At 41.9% G+C, this 15,399-nt stretch overlaps 1 protein-coding gene across 1 annotated transcript in view; it reads left to right on the top strand.

Annotated features, from left to right (window-relative positions):
• Positions 1 to 2: 2 nt before the first annotated feature.
• The window catches only part of PI4K2A (phosphatidylinositol 4-kinase type 2 alpha), a gene marked incomplete at its 5' end in the record, with an annotated part of 29,574 nt that continues 14,177 nt past the window's right edge, over positions 3 to 15,399 (top strand). The window contains 2 exons of the mRNA XM_014532628.1: positions 3 to 140; positions 9,369 to 9,569. Coding sequence (XP_014388114.1) covers positions 3 to 140; positions 9,369 to 9,569 — 339 coding nt within the window. The remainder of the gene's footprint in view (positions 141 to 9,368; positions 9,570 to 15,399) is intronic.

Below are 15,399 nucleotides of genomic sequence, written 5' to 3'. Positions count from 1 at the left end.
GGGAACGGAACGAGTTTCCCGAGGACCCGGAGTTCGAGGTGGTGGTGCGACAGGCCGAAGTGGCCATCGAGCGCTGCATCTTCCCCGAGCGCATCTACCAAGGCTCCAGCGGAAGCTACTTCGTCAAGGACCCTCAGGGGGTGAGAGCCGGGTGGCGACCGAGCCCGCTGGCTGGGGTGCGGCGGGGGGCGGGGGGCTGAACGAAAGGTCGCAGAAGGGAGAAACTTTCCAGTGCGGAGCCCCTCGGCAGGGTTTTGGAGTGCCACGGGGACTGGAGGTGGAGAAGCTCTGCGGAATGAAGAAATAAATCAGAACCTGTTTGGTGGGGGAGGAGTGAGCGGAAAAGAGGAAATAGCCCAGATACAGGAGGAGGGCCCAGCTGTGCGGTGGGGCGATCTGCTTCTGGACAGAGAGGCGCGGGGAGATGCTGCTTCCTAGGACGTTCGGTAAAGTGCATTCGGGCATTCACCTACAGATTTGCAGATTGAGGTCTGGGCCCGTCTTTCCCTCTTTTGGGACCAAACCAGTTGTTTGTTGACGCCCCATCAGGGAGGGGCTCAGAGGGTGCAGGTCCAGCCTCTGTGCTGTGGGGATGTCTCCTGCCGCCTCCCCAGGCCTCCTATTGGCAGACGATGGTGACAGAGTGGGTGGAATCACCAGTTTCCATCTGTCTGGGTATTGCTCACTTCTTTTGGGAAATTGTTCAACAATGTTTATGGTTCCTCAGACTTAGAATGGAGATTTAGAATCACGGGGCTGTCAGCTGCCTTCTTACTTTCATTTCTCTCCCAGGACGATCGTAGTTAGCTTTTTCAGCGAAGGCGAAGTGTTTGCTGACCTTTATTTTGTCCCTTGCATTTATTTGTATAAAGGAGGACGGGGATGGGATGGGGCATAGAGTGATCAGGGCAGCTGAGAGATGACCTTTATTTTTATTTATTTTTTTAACATGAGAAAGACAAATTTGATTTTCTAAGGTATGGGAGCCCCATAAACATATGTGATCCAAAGGCAGTCAGGCAATTGAGGTTTATATGCGGTCTCAGCTGAGGGATATGGGCTGGAGCTTCAAAGGGGAGGAGGGCAATTCACTGGGAAGTTAAGAAGAGCAGGTGTTTGCTAATCAGGTATTTTACCTGCCATGTAGGTAAGTCCTAAAAGAAATTCTCTCTGGTAATAGCTCTCTTTCTGGGCCAGGTCCCCTATCTGAGTTTTTTTAGGCAGTTAAAGGGGAGGTAAAAGTTTTTTCCTGAGACTGCCAGGTCTTGCTTGCCTTCAGCTCAAACAATCCACACGCAAAAGTGACACATTTTGGGTAGTATAATCTGCTCCCCTTTAGTCCTGCCTTTGAAACGCTCAAGAAGTTGAGTTGGTAGATTGCATCATCTTTTGAACCAGTCTCTCAGACTTGGGAATAAGTCAGTTTAGTTAAACAGTTGTCTTATTTCAGGAGGCAGTGATGCAGGTAGGCTCTCAAAGTTAGGCCTATTATTACACAGTTATTTAATAAGAGTCAGTTCTGTGGAAACAAAAGAGAAACAAAGGTTAATGATCGGAACAGATTTTAATCTCAGTTTCTGAGTTCTGAAAGCAGTCAGCTGAGATTTCTAGATGTCCAGCTTGAAGTAGTTGGAGTGAGGGCAGGCAGTAGCAATCTGATGGATTTTCCTGGTTTGCAGTTTGAATGTCTGGTGGTCTTTCAGAGTGACCTACCTTTATTCTTTTAAGAACTTCAGAGGTGTCATTGGAATATCAGTGGGTCAAAAAATACCAAGTATTCTTTGCCAAAGTTATCAGATGGGCCAGATTGGTTTATTGGAAAAATGTTATTGTTATACTTGTTAGAATGATGGGTGCTAAAGCTCCTCTTTTTCCCCCCCGCACCTCTCCCGAATGAACTCTTTAAATGGATGGTGCTATTTTGATAGGAGTGCTGAGTGGCTTGGATGTGCTGTGACTTGTAACTCTTGGTTAGGTTCATTGAATGATTTAGTTATTCTCCTAGGTGTTGTCATCCCTGAATTATCACCAAGACCCAGAGAGCAAATCTGCCATCAACTCTAACATAGACTAGGTTGGAGAAAGCTTTGAGATTAATAGGTATTTCTAAGTCCCTCAAATAAGAGAGCAGTAAGTCAAATGAAAAGCTCAAAGGGGAACCATCACTTCTAGAAGAAAAGAAAGCTAGGTGTTCTGAGGTCTAAATGTTAGCAAGATGCTTTCATCTTTTTATTGGAGAGCCAGAGTGACATCTAAGATAACATATGAGTGGTTTTTAGTTACCTTGTTGACTGATTATTTTTGCTAGATACAGGAGCCAGAGGAAGGTTTTTGTTTTTCTGTCATAATACTGTTACAGCTTTGTTGGAAGTGTGTCAGATCAGCTAAGTGATCAGGTACTCTGACAGGTGGGAATAATATGATCTCTCAGTTCTCCCTGGCAGATAAAGTACTACTATCTCAGTATTTGGGCCACAGAGAATGACAGGCTCTGGTGTGATTTCTTGGTGATTTGTGGGATCCCAGTCTCCTTAATTTCCTGACCACTGTCCTTTCTTAGAGGGGATCTTGAAACACATGTGCCCTGACAAAACTTATTAATGTAACCATCCTGCTCCCACTGAGGTGAATGTGGTTTAGAGCAGAGGGCCACTTCCTAAATCCTGTGGTGTGTCAGAATGGCCCACAGACTCACTGTAGTTGGTCTTACCATCTTTGGCCCTGCTCTAAATGAGTTTATTTTACTTGACAAATACTTAGGTAGTACTTATTATATTCCAGGTACTGTTTTAAATGCTTTACAAGTAATAACTCACTTAATTCACATCACACCCTCATAGGTAGGTACTATTATTATCCCCACAGATAATGATACTAAGGCACACAGTATAAGTAATTGGCCCAGATTTCACAGCTAGTAAGTGGGAGGCAGGATACAGACACTGACGAACTGGCTCCAGAGTTCTTTCTCCTAAATACTCTACTCTGCTGCCTCAAAGTTAGTGTCATCTGAATTCCTGATTTCTCTTTTCAGCTACTATTTTGGTTAGGAATAAATTTGACTGTGTGCATAGAAAATTTAAAATAATAATGACTCAAGCCCTAGCTGGTTTGGCTCAGTGGATAAAGCGTCAGCCTGTGGACTGAAGGGTCCCAGGTTTGATTCTGGTCAAGGGCACGTGCCTGGACTGCCTCAAAGTTAGTGTCATCTGAATTCCTGATTTCTCTTTTCAGCTACTATTTTGGTTAGGAATAAATTTGACTGTGTGCATAGAAAATTTAAAATAATAATGACTCAAGCCCTAGCTGGTTTGGCTCAGTGGATAAAGCGTCAGCCTGTGGACTGAAGGGTCCCAGGTTCGATTCCGGTCAAGGGCAGGTGCCTGGATTGTGGGCTCAATCCCTGGTGTGGGGCATGCAGGAGGCAGCCAATCAATGATTCTCTGTCATCATTGATGTTTCTGTCTCTCTCTTTCCCTTTCTCCTCCTCTCTGAAATCAATGAAAAATATTTTTTTAAGAAAGAAGAGGCAACCAATGAATGCATATATAAGTGGAACAACAAATTAATGTTCTCTCTCTAAAATCAATAAATAAAATTTTAAAAAATGACTCGAATAAAAGTACATTTAACTTATAAAAGAAGTCTATAGGCCACTCAAAGATGGCATTTCACTTTATTGGGGATGCAAACTTCCATCCAGCTGATCAGCCATTCTTAGTATATCGCTTCCACTTCATGATCCAAGATGGCTATTCAAACTGCAGGCATCTTATCTGCTTTTTAGCCACTTGGAAGAAGAAAGGGGAGAGGGATCATATGCCCACTCCTTTTAAGGCATTTTTTTAGAAGTTGCCCCAGACTCCTCTTTATATCTCATTGTCCAGAACTTAGCTGCAGTAGTGCCTGGAACTATAGTTTTTATTTTGCTCAGCTAAAAGTCAGGGCTCCTGTGTCCAACGAAGAAGGGGGAACAGAGATTGGGGGACCAGTAGTTTCTGTGACAATTACATTTGGAGCTAGACAGTCCAACAGTTTTTTTAAGATAACAGGCCTGACTCCGTTTCTCAATTTAGGATTGTTTCTCCCTCAGGGCAAGCAAGTAGGGACCTGGAACAGTAAAATGGAAAATGCTAGGTCAGAAGTCATGGTAGATAGTACTCCTATTACCCTCCTCAGTTACATCCTTGCACTTCAAGTCTCATACTCAGTCACCTACAAAAGTATTTTCTGAGCATTTTCTGTTTTGTGAGGCTAATAATACTAGATGTTCATATTTCCAAGAATCATAGAATGGCATGGATTCACTAGTTTATTGAGAAGATTAAATGAACTATGACACCTGAAATCCCTTGGCATGGTTCCTGCTTAGAGTGTTTTTTTAAGCTATATGCCCATTGATCTCTGGGTTAGGCTTTCTTGGGTACATTAGCATTGAGTAAGGCAAAAGTCATATGATTTTTTAAAATATATTTTTATTGATTTCAGAGAGAAAAGGAGAGGGAGAGATAGAAACATCAGTGATGAGAGAGAATCACTGATCTGCTGCCTCCTGCACTCACCCTAGTGGGGATCGAGCCCGCAACCCAGGCATGTGCCCTTGACTGGAATCAAACCCAGGACCCTTCAGTCCCCAGGCCTGCGCTCTATCCACTGAACCAAATCAGCTAGGGCAAAAGTCATATGATTTTGAAAAGATGCTTTCATGACCATTGAGAATAGTACATTTATTAGATAGATAATCCTAATTGGTATTTGCTTCAAAATTTTACAGATACCGCTCACATGTTCTAGGAATTTGGCCTTATATCATAATTTTCAACCTCTAAAAATACTTTATCCACCAAGAGTTTGTCATGAAATCAGTACGGTACAAATTTTTTTTTTGTTGTTAACCCTTACCTGAGGATATTTTTTCCATTATTTTTCAGAGAGTGTGGAAGGGAGGGAGAGGTAAAAAGAGAGAGAAACATTGATGTGAGAGAGACACATTGACTGTTTGCCTCCTGCATGTGCTCCTACCAGGGGCGAGGAGTGAACCCGAAACCCACGTATATGCCCTTGACCAGGAATTGGATCTTTGACCCTTCAGTGCTCCAGCCGATGCTCTAACCTCTGAGAACACTGGCCAGGGCCAGCACAGTATTTTTTTTTCCATTTTTGACATATAAAAGTGTGTTAATATTATTGAATGTGTGTCTTCAAGAAATTCAGCCTGACCGGTCTGGCTCAGAGGTTGAGCGTGGACCTATGAACCAGGAAGTCAAGGTTCGATTCCCGGGCATATGCCTGCGTTGCGGGCTGGATTCCATGTGGGGTGTGCAGGAGGCAACCAATCAATGATTCTCTGTCATCATTGATGTTTCTCCCTCTCTCTTCCTCACTGAAATCAATAAAAAATATTTTTTAAAAATAAAAAAGTAATAATAAAAAAGAAATTCTGATGCCCTTACCTTTTGTTGAGAACCACACTGATAGCCAAATAAAGAATAAAGACCTCAAATAGAATCAATTTTTTTTTTTTACTAAAATGTTAAGAGGCAGTCAGCTTTGATTATCATATATAAATGTAGTTCTCGAGATTTTAAGTATCTACCATCTGTTATAGGGAGCTGTCCCAGGCCACAAGTTCTAATGGGTGAGGCAGGTGGAGTTGAAGGCAGTGATTAGGAAAAGAAATATAGGCTAATCTCTTCACTATATTCTATTTGGATCCCATCTTCTTTCAGTCGCATATTTGGAGGAATTCCCCCTCTCTTTTGTGAGAGTTAACATGTAAATAAGACTTCTCTACCTAAATAGCTACGTCAGGGAGTGCTGTTTCCTTCCAACTCCTAATACCGAATACAGGAGTTCTCAGAATGTGGCGGTCAAAACTATTTTTATAATAATTCTAAGACTTTGCCTTTTCCACTCTAATTTCCTTATAAGTGTACAGTGGAGATTCCAGAGGCTACAGGATGTGTGATATTGAAGCAGACTTAATATTAAGGAAGATGTGAGAATCCAGTTGTCTTTTATAAGCCAAACATTAGAGAGATCTATAAAAATAATAAAGCAATGCCAATCTTATCACTAAAAATTGTTTTTAAAAATATATTTTTTATGAAACATGTCACTTATGTTAACATATAGTGGGTTTATTTTTATTATTAAATTAATTCATAAATAGTTTTAACATTTCCATTTTCATTTTTACTATAGCAAATACAGATTTTACCCATATAAGCAAAACCTTTTGGAGATCCTTAATAAGTTTTAAGAGTTTAAAGGGATCTTGAGACTAAAAAGTTTGAGAACCGTCCACTTTATATTTACCAAAGTTAAAAACAAAAAACTTATTAAAAGTTATTACTGTAGCCCTAACTGATTTGGCTCAATGGATAGAGCGTCAGCCTGCGGACTGAAGGGTCCCAGGTTCGATTCCGGTTAAGGGCATGTACCTTGGTTGCCGGCACATCCCCAGTGGGGGATGTGTAGGAGGCAGCTGATCGATGTTTCTAACTCTCTATCCCTCTCCCTTCCTCTCTGTAAAAAATCAATAAAATGTATTTTTAAAAAGTTGTTATTGTATATTTCACTGTGTAATATGAGTGCTGTACTTGAACTGTTAGATTTTAGGTCCCTGGAGGAAAAAGTCTCTTTAGCATAGCCCCGTGGTCAACAAACCGCGGCTCGCGAGCCACATGCGGCTCTTTGGCCCCTTGAGTGTGGCTCTTCCACAAAATACCATGTGCGGCGCGACTGAAACTTCGCGGCCCATGCGCAGAAGTTGGTATTTTGTGGAAGAGCCGATATTTTGTGGAAGAGCCACACATAAGGGGCCAAAGAGCTGCGTGTGGCTCGTGAGCCGCGGTTTGCCGAGCTGCAGTTTACCAACCACTGGCATAACCTAATACCCTCTTCCTTGTGGCTGGTAGGTAGATATAGGAAACCCTTTGGAATCCAGGTTCCAGTAATTGGTTGTGGGGCCTGACACCAGCCACTTAGTGGCCTCTTGCTTCCTTGTGCAAATCTGTTTTTATCCCCACCTTCGTGGATTGCTCCTACTTAGGCTACCTGCACTTCACCCCCTTGGTTAAAGGGATTAGTAAATGGGTGTTAAGGAAAGGTGTTTAAAAAATATTGGTATCAAACTGAAGCTTTCTCCTAAATGTAATAAAGGAATTGAAAGTATATTACAGGAGAGGACGGTGAGAAAAATTAGGCAGTGGTCATTTTCTTTCTCAACTAAATACTGCTGGGTGTCTTTCTAATTTGAGTGGTTTTCTATGAGTAAAGAGAGTATTCTGGAGTAGTCGGTAACACAGTTGATTATGTGAAGTGACCAGGGTGCTTTGGAAATTAGGCCAGGGTGGTTTTATGTATCTATTTAGGAAAACTGCAGAGTGCTTACACAAACTAGGTACTGAGCAAGTGTTAACGGAATTGAATTGGACTAAGCCTTATATTTAGTCATCAAAGGCACTTATCTCCCCTTCTGTCTGAAAGTCCTTTAGTTCCTTCATCCTTCCCACCCTACCATTCCCTCATTTGCCAGTCTAGACATTAATAATTAATAAACCCCATGCTGTACTGAGATAACCATACTTACTAATGCTTTTAGAGTTGATGAAATGCTTTATGGTTCTCCTTATGGAGGAAGGAAACAGGTTTGAAAGGTTAGTCTATAAATGATGCTTGGCTGTACTCTTGGCTTTCAAGTTCTGCTTCTTTAAGTGGATGTAGTAAAGCCTCTGCCCTGGCATTTTTCAGCCTTGCTAGTAGTAGGAATGTCTTGTTCTCCCTTTTGGGGACCAGCTTGCTAAACTCCACATTGTGCTTCAGTTGAACTGACTGTTGGGTTCTGGGACATGCCTCACATTATCCTGTGATTCACTGCCCAGATCCCAGAGAGTTACAGTGGACTTATCTGTCATCCTCTGAGTGGTGAGCTGTGTGATTCAGAGTCCAGGATTCCAGGGAGCAGAGATGAAGAGGAAGATTGTTAGCTTCGGCCTCTTGCTAGCCACTTTGAATAAGAATGTAATTCTGACTTAGGATACGAATATATGCATTTGACTTTTTCCAGTGGATAAGTAAATTTACTTATCTTTAAGAATAAATTGATTCTTTTTGAAGGAGGAAGAGAGTTCTGTATTTTTCTAGCCCTCTCAAACCCTCACAAGGCCTCTTGAAGGAACTGGCCTTGTGATTGACCAAATATTGTTGGAGACATGTGCCTAGCCAATTCTTAATATGAGCACTTAATTAATGTAGGCAGATGGGTGTATGTTTTCTGATGTGCCCTGCCATTCAGGAAGTGATACCCACAGGACAATGTCTTATGACCCAGACTAGCTTGAGTTGGCTGTGGGGTGAGGGGGAGATGGAGAGTCATATGATAAGAAGTGGCATCACTTGAATAGCATATTCACTTCTCTTTCTTTGAAATGACCGATTTGGGGGACTACAGGGACTGAGAAAGAGGAAAAACAACCTCAGAGAGCTAACCTGGGGAAGAAATCTTCAGGAGGGAGGACCATAGTCTCTAGGTTGCAGCAGCATCCCCTATTTCCAAGGACCTTTGAGGATTAAGTTACTGTCGTCTAGAGAAGATGGATTTTTAATTTTTGTGACCTCTCCTGTCCTGGTCTCTTGCCTATCAGCATGACTTAAGAGAACCCCATTCTAACCATATTCCTTTTACTGCTGTGATTATTCTTTTCTCTTGCTTTCTTATTTTGTCATTTCTAAACTTTTTATTGTAAGATTTCATTAACATCCAGGGGGTGAGATAGTAAGGCTGATAGAGGAAATCAACCATCAATGAAGAAATTTTCTTAACCTCATTCCATAATACTTTACTAATTTCCTTTCAGTTGATAATTTTTTGATTCTGCATAATTGCTGCAGAGCAATAGTGTGTATGTATGTACCTTGGAAATTGGGGTTTGATGGTGTTACAATCTGTTGTGCCACATACACCAGACTTGGCAACTTCTTTGGCCACAGTCCTTTGTATCAGTGGGTCTCCTAGCTGCATACATAAGCTGGTGTCTTCCCCGTATAAGCTGGGGAGAAGTCAGTGTCTAAGTCTAAGTAGAGGCTGTCTGCCCAGGCCCTCTCATTTCTGGTACTTGGAACCATGCTTCTAGATTAAAAACTCATACTTGAAGTGTTCTTCACAGGTTTAATTAGCTGCCTCTGTGGGCAAAGAGACTGATCAGGAGACAAGAGCTTCCCTTCAAACCTGTTTTACTTTTTCCCCATGGTATTTTATTTTATTATTTATTTATTTAATTTAATTTAATTTTCCTGCTGACCTGGTTTGTGAGCTACTTTAATCAACTTGCCTTTAACATCCTCTTTTTCTTTTGTCTGTGTAGAAGATCATTGCTGTTTTCAAACCCAAGAATGAAGAGCCCTATGGGCACCTTAATCCTAAGTGGACCAAGTGGCTGCAGAAGCTCTGCTGTCCCTGCTGCTTTGGCCGTGATTGCCTTGTCCTCAACCAGGGCTATCTTTCAGAGGCCGGGGCCAGCCTGGTGGACCAAAAACTGGAACTCAACATTGTACCCCGTACAAAGGTCAGTGACCTGTCTCCAGAGGGCCTTACTGCCTTGACAGAGTTTTCCTGGGCCTAAGCCCTGCTACATGTTAAGTTAGTGAGATCATTAGGTCCAGTGAGCGTGCTTATGCCCCGAGTTTAGGGTTCTCAGCCTCTTTTGTAAGGGGTTTGTGTATGGAGAGCTAGGTTTAAACTCATGATTTGATCATCTGCTGAAAGTTTTCCTGAGAAGGATACACATAAAATTTTGCCTACAATTTCAGGAAGTTTACTGACACTGTGATGCACATTTATGGGCTCCCTGCATCTGTGGATCCCAGATAACCTTAAGCTGGTTAGAAACCTAGCTACTTTTGTGGCTCACTTTCTTAGATTTCCAAGTGATTCCAGAATTTAGATACAGTCTAGAATGGACTAGCTGATACCAGCTAAGCACTTATGTAAGGTCTGGCAAGGAGGACTAGAATGGGCTGAGGTTTAGAGTAAAGACCTGGCCTGACCACTACAAGGAACTGACATGGAATTCTACTTCTTCATCTTTATATTATGGAATTCTGGTACTTATCTCAACATAACAAAATTGGTGTCCCAGGAGGCAAATCCACACTTAGAATGGATTTACACACACATTATATGTGGTATAGACAGTTGAGGTTCTAATGAGGGTCTGGATCATATCCCCTCAATTCCCCCAAAATGCTTAAATACAGAATTAATTACATATAATATCAGAAAACTTATTGAGGCCAGGTTAAGAACCCCTGTACACATATTTGCAATTGTTTTGCATATAATTTCAGTAGATGATTCATCCATTTGAAATTCATCCATTGACCCCATAGGAACCATGCCTCTAGATTAAAAACCCCTGCTTGAAGTATTCTTTACAGGTTTAGTTAGCTGACTCTGTGGGCAAAGAGACTGATCAGGAGACAGGAGCTTCCCTTCAAACCTATTTTTCTGTTTTCCATGGTATTTTATTTTATTTTGGAGAAGGAGGGAGGGAGAGAGGGGAGGAGGAGAAAGAAACCTCAATTGAGAGAGATACATCAATCAGTTGCCTCCTTTTTTTCTATATATATATATTTTATTGATTTTTTTACAGGGAGGAAGGGAGAGGGATAGAGAGTTAGAAACATCGATCAGCTGCCTCCTGCACACCCCCTACTGGGGATATTCCCGCAACCAAGGTACATGCCCCTGACCGGAATCGAACCTGGGACCCTTCAGTCCGCAGGCCAACGCTCTATCCACTGAGCCAAACCGGTTAGGGCAATCAGTTGCCTCCTTTACGCACCCGAACTGGGGATAGAATCTGCAACTTAGGTATGTGCCCTGACCAGGATTCGAACTTCGACCTTCCAGTGCACAGCACAGCACTCCAACCAACTGAGCCACGTCAGCCAGGGCTTCCCAGAGTATTTTAGAAGAAAATGATCCTGTTGTGGATATTTAACTGTGTCTGCTTCTTTGCTACCAAACTCCAAACAATAAGCCAACTAGTTTGTAAGTATAGAAGTCAGGGACCGTTTCTTTGTTTGTTTGTTTTGCAAGGCAGACATCTTTACTCCTGTAGGAAGGTGCGCATGCACATGGTCTGGGAGCGCACGCACTCTGAGCAGGCAGTCCACTTGGCTTTTTAATTCTGACGCATGTCACCTGTCCCTCACTCTTCATTGGAGCTCAGGCTCACAGTCTTTCACGATTGGCTAATTTAAAGAAGGGGTTGACCTTTGCCATTTCAAGATGGCGGCCCCCAGGGGAGCTGCAAGTCATGCGGGCCAAAATGGCGGCTGCCTAAACTGTTCTTTGATAGAAAAGATTACTTGTTTATTCTCACAATTCCCCCCTTTTCTTTATTTAAACTCTTCAAACTCAGCTGACATTCATTGACTTTCATGCTCTACAGTGTCTAGGAGACCATTTTGCTGTTTGATCAATGTGGTTTCAATTAACCTTTGGATAATTCCTCTCATACATGGGATGATACAACATCCCATCACTGAGACTCCTAATCAAAGAGGTGAATATGGATACCATCATTCCCTTCCACTTTCCAAACCATTGATCTAGTGAATCAGAGAAAGGATCCTCAATTCCAGGATTCTAGCTAACGCATTAGCTAAAGCTGCCAATCCCTGTAGGGCCTTAGTGATGGTTCCGTCTGGCTGTGTTGTCAGGGATAATGTACAGCACTGGCCCCCAACATTACACATACTCCTCCTTTTTCTGCCAGAATCATATCCAAGGCCAACCTGTTCTCCCAGGTCATCCTGCTGGTGACATTTAGTTGTTCGGCTATGCCTTTAACTGCGTCTTGAGTATAGTTAACAAACCTTTGCTAGTTATGGTAAATGTAATTAAGCCAACCACATTCTTGTTTACAGTGGGCCACCAGCACAGGACAGACTCAAATCCTGTGTTTCTCTTGCATCAATTTCTAGCCTTAAACTCGTTTGGCACTCCTCCTAGAACCCCAGTGGAATCTGTGTAAATATGGGGCTCAAAGGAGCCCTCTGAACTCTCTCTCTTCTTCCTAGTCTGTCTGTCCGTTGAAAAAGTTTACGATATGCCAAAGTGAAAGGGATAGCCCAGGGACCATTTCTTGAAATATCCTTCTTCCATTCTCAGCACCTCGCAAAGTACTATACTTACAGTAAGCATTCCATAAGGACCACCTGAATTGGTGAATGAATATCAAACAATGAGAAACAATACCAGCCCTGGCCGGTTTGGCTTGGTGGTTAAAGCATTGGCCTGCAGACTGAAGGGTCTCGGGTTCAATTCCCAGTCAAGGGCACGTACCTCAGTTGCAAATTCCCCAGCCACAGTAGGGGAGCATGCAGGAGGCAACCAATCGATGTGTCTCTCTTGCATCAATGTTTCTCCCCCTCCTCCCTCCCTTACACTCTCTCTAGCAATCAATGGGAAAAATATCTTCTGGTGATGTTCTTTTTTAATCATTAAAAAAGACAAACAATACCAGATATCCCCCAACTTCAGGTCAAGGAGAGAATGTTTGATCACAATTTGGGGTTTGTAGCTCTCATTTGACATCTAAGTCACTGCCTGGCTTTGTGCAGCTCATTCCTTCCCTTCATGTTTCAATCCTCTCAGTGTGCGTATAGTTAAATAGCTCACTCTAACTTTCTTGTATAATAATTGATGCTCCTATGACCTCCTGCCTAACCTGAAATCCTTCTACTAGGCCCCTCCTAACCTCTAGAAACTCCTTTACATACTCTTTGCCCATCACTTTAAATATCCTTTTTCACTAAGTAAATAACAGAGTGCCCTTGGCCTATGCCTGACTGCTCTGCCTGTACTTCTGGAGTGCCGTGCCTAAGAATCAGAGGGCTTATGTTCGAATTCTGGCTTTGCAGCTTTTTAGTGTGTTGCCCTTGTGCAAGTCATTAGAAGTCCCCCCACGCTCAGTTTCCTTACTATAAAAATAGGGATATAAATAGTTTCTGTTTTATAGCATGGCTATTAAGATTACACAATATCATCCATGTACTAGTAAAACATATAGCCTAGTGCCTGGAACAATGTAAACACTCCATAAATCTTAGCCTGTGGTATTTTTATGACTATTCTAATCATTAATGTCACCCCCCCACACACACACACACACACAATCCTTTTCTTCCCCATCTCTTATCTTCCTCTTTCTCTGTTAGAGAACCTTAATGAGGCCTGAGGAACTTTTGCATTAAAAAGTCAGCAGCGTCCTAACTGGTTTGGCTCAGTGGCTAGAGCGTCGGCCTGCGGACTAAAGGGTCCCGGGTTCGATTCCAGTCAAGGACATGTACCTTGGTTGCGGGCACATCCCCGGTAGGGGGTGGTGTGCAGGAGGCAGCTGGTCGATGTTTCTCTCTCATTGATGTTTCTAACTCTCTATCCCTCTCCCTTCCTCTCTGTAAAAAATCAATAAAATATATTTAAAAAAAAGTCAGCAGCAACAAAAATACTTGTCTTCTATGAGACTGATATGACACAGTACTTTGCAAACTTAACAAAAAGCTGCTGGAGAATAGTAAGAGGAAGCATCTCTCCCTACCCTATCCCCGCCTCCCCACCCTGTGATAGGATTCTAGCCAGTTGATCAGAGCATCTGTCACTAAGGAAACGGGGCTCATGTTGTAGTGGAGCCTCAAGTAGTAAGGCTCTAATTTTCATTTGGTAGCTGTCTCTGTTCTCTGTTCCAGTAAGGTTTCAGGTTATGATAATTTCATTAGTCATAGGGAAAAGGCGGCTGTTATGAAGAGTGATTGCAAATAAATCTGATGTGGGAAAAGGTGGTTTATGGCCCAAAGAACTAGGGTTTCACCATGTAAACTGGTAAGATAGGATAGTCTTAGGAAAGCCCTGTTTTCCCTTTATTCCTGGCCTGAGTTTCCCGATTTATAAGGCAATGAGTGCCATTCTGCAATATCTTAAACATACATTTTAGGTACTCCTTTAACACTGGTTGGATGTGTTAAAGGAGGGAAGGAGGGAATTATTTTGCCCCTTTCTATCTCTATCATTCATGGGCAAAAGAATTAGTTTATTTGTAATGAATTTTGCAAGGCTTAGGAAAAGAAATTTCTTATAAATTTGATTTTGCATATTTATATGCGAAAATCCACTTGTTGCTGACTCTGAAAAAAGCTTATAACTCATTTATTCATGCACTTAATATTTTTGAACATGTGCCAGACACTATTTGGGAATGCTAATGTGAGTAAAATGTTCTCTTCCTCCCCTAATTTCATTAGTCTTAAGAAAGATGTTAGCTATACATATGGATGATCACAAGGCAATGTGATAAGTGTGATAATAGGTGTACATATGGATTATGGATTACACTTGATTGTCATCACAATGTGACAATCAAGTATAACATTGATGGCCCATTAAATTTTTTTTTTTTTGAATAGGCAATGCATGTATCTAGTGCTAAAATCAGAAAGCACAGGAGAGTAAATGGAGAAGAATAATTCAGCTTTCCTCCCAACCCTGTCTTCCAGCCACTCAATTTCATTTCTCAGAGACAGCTGCTATTATTAGTTTCTTGTGTAATATTCCAAATATAGTCTACATAAATATTAATTGTGGTGGGGGAGAAAGGGGGGTCCTAATATATGGTGACAGGAAAAGATTTGACTTTGGGTGGTGGGCACATGGTGCAATATACAGATCTTGTAACAGAGAAACCCACACCTGAAACATATATATTCATGTTGACCAATGTTACCCCACTACATTTAATAAATAAAAATTTTAAATTAAAAAAATAAAACAATTCACTAAAAATTAAAATTAACTTTAATGTTTACTTTTTGAATGTGAATAATTGCACATCGTATAAAATTCAAAAGGAAATAAAAGGGTATAGCATAAATTGCAATTTGTTGTTGTTTTTTTAATTCTCACCCGAGGATATTTTTACCATTGATTTTTAGAGAAAATGGAAGGGAGAGGGAGAGACAGAGAGAAACACCGATGTGAGAGAGATACATAGATTGGTTGCCTCGCACATGCCCTGACCAGGGCCAGGAGCCTGCAACCAAGGTTCGTGCCCTTAACTGGAATCAAACCTGGGACCCTTCAGGCCGATGCTCTATACATTGAGCCAAACTGGCTAGGGCGCAATTTGTTTTTATTTGGAGAGAAACAGGCATTGGGCCATCTTCTCCTAATCCAGAAGGTAGCTGTATTAGTCAGTATAAATCATGTCAGCTGCTGTAACAGCCTCTGAATCACAGTGGTTTAATATAATAGGAGTTTATTTCTAGCTCACATCATAGAATCTTGCCAGTTAGGCAGCTCTCTGAGGTCCCATGTCATTCCATGTAGTGACAAGG

The sequence above is a fragment of the Myotis brandtii genome, unplaced genomic scaffold (genome assembly GCF_000412655.1).
Source record: "Myotis brandtii unplaced genomic scaffold, ASM41265v1 scaffold902, whole genome shotgun sequence".
In the NCBI taxonomy this organism is placed as follows: Eukaryota; Metazoa; Chordata; class Mammalia; order Chiroptera; family Vespertilionidae; genus Myotis; species Myotis brandtii.
This window is presented reverse-complemented; position numbering and strand designations above follow the sequence as displayed.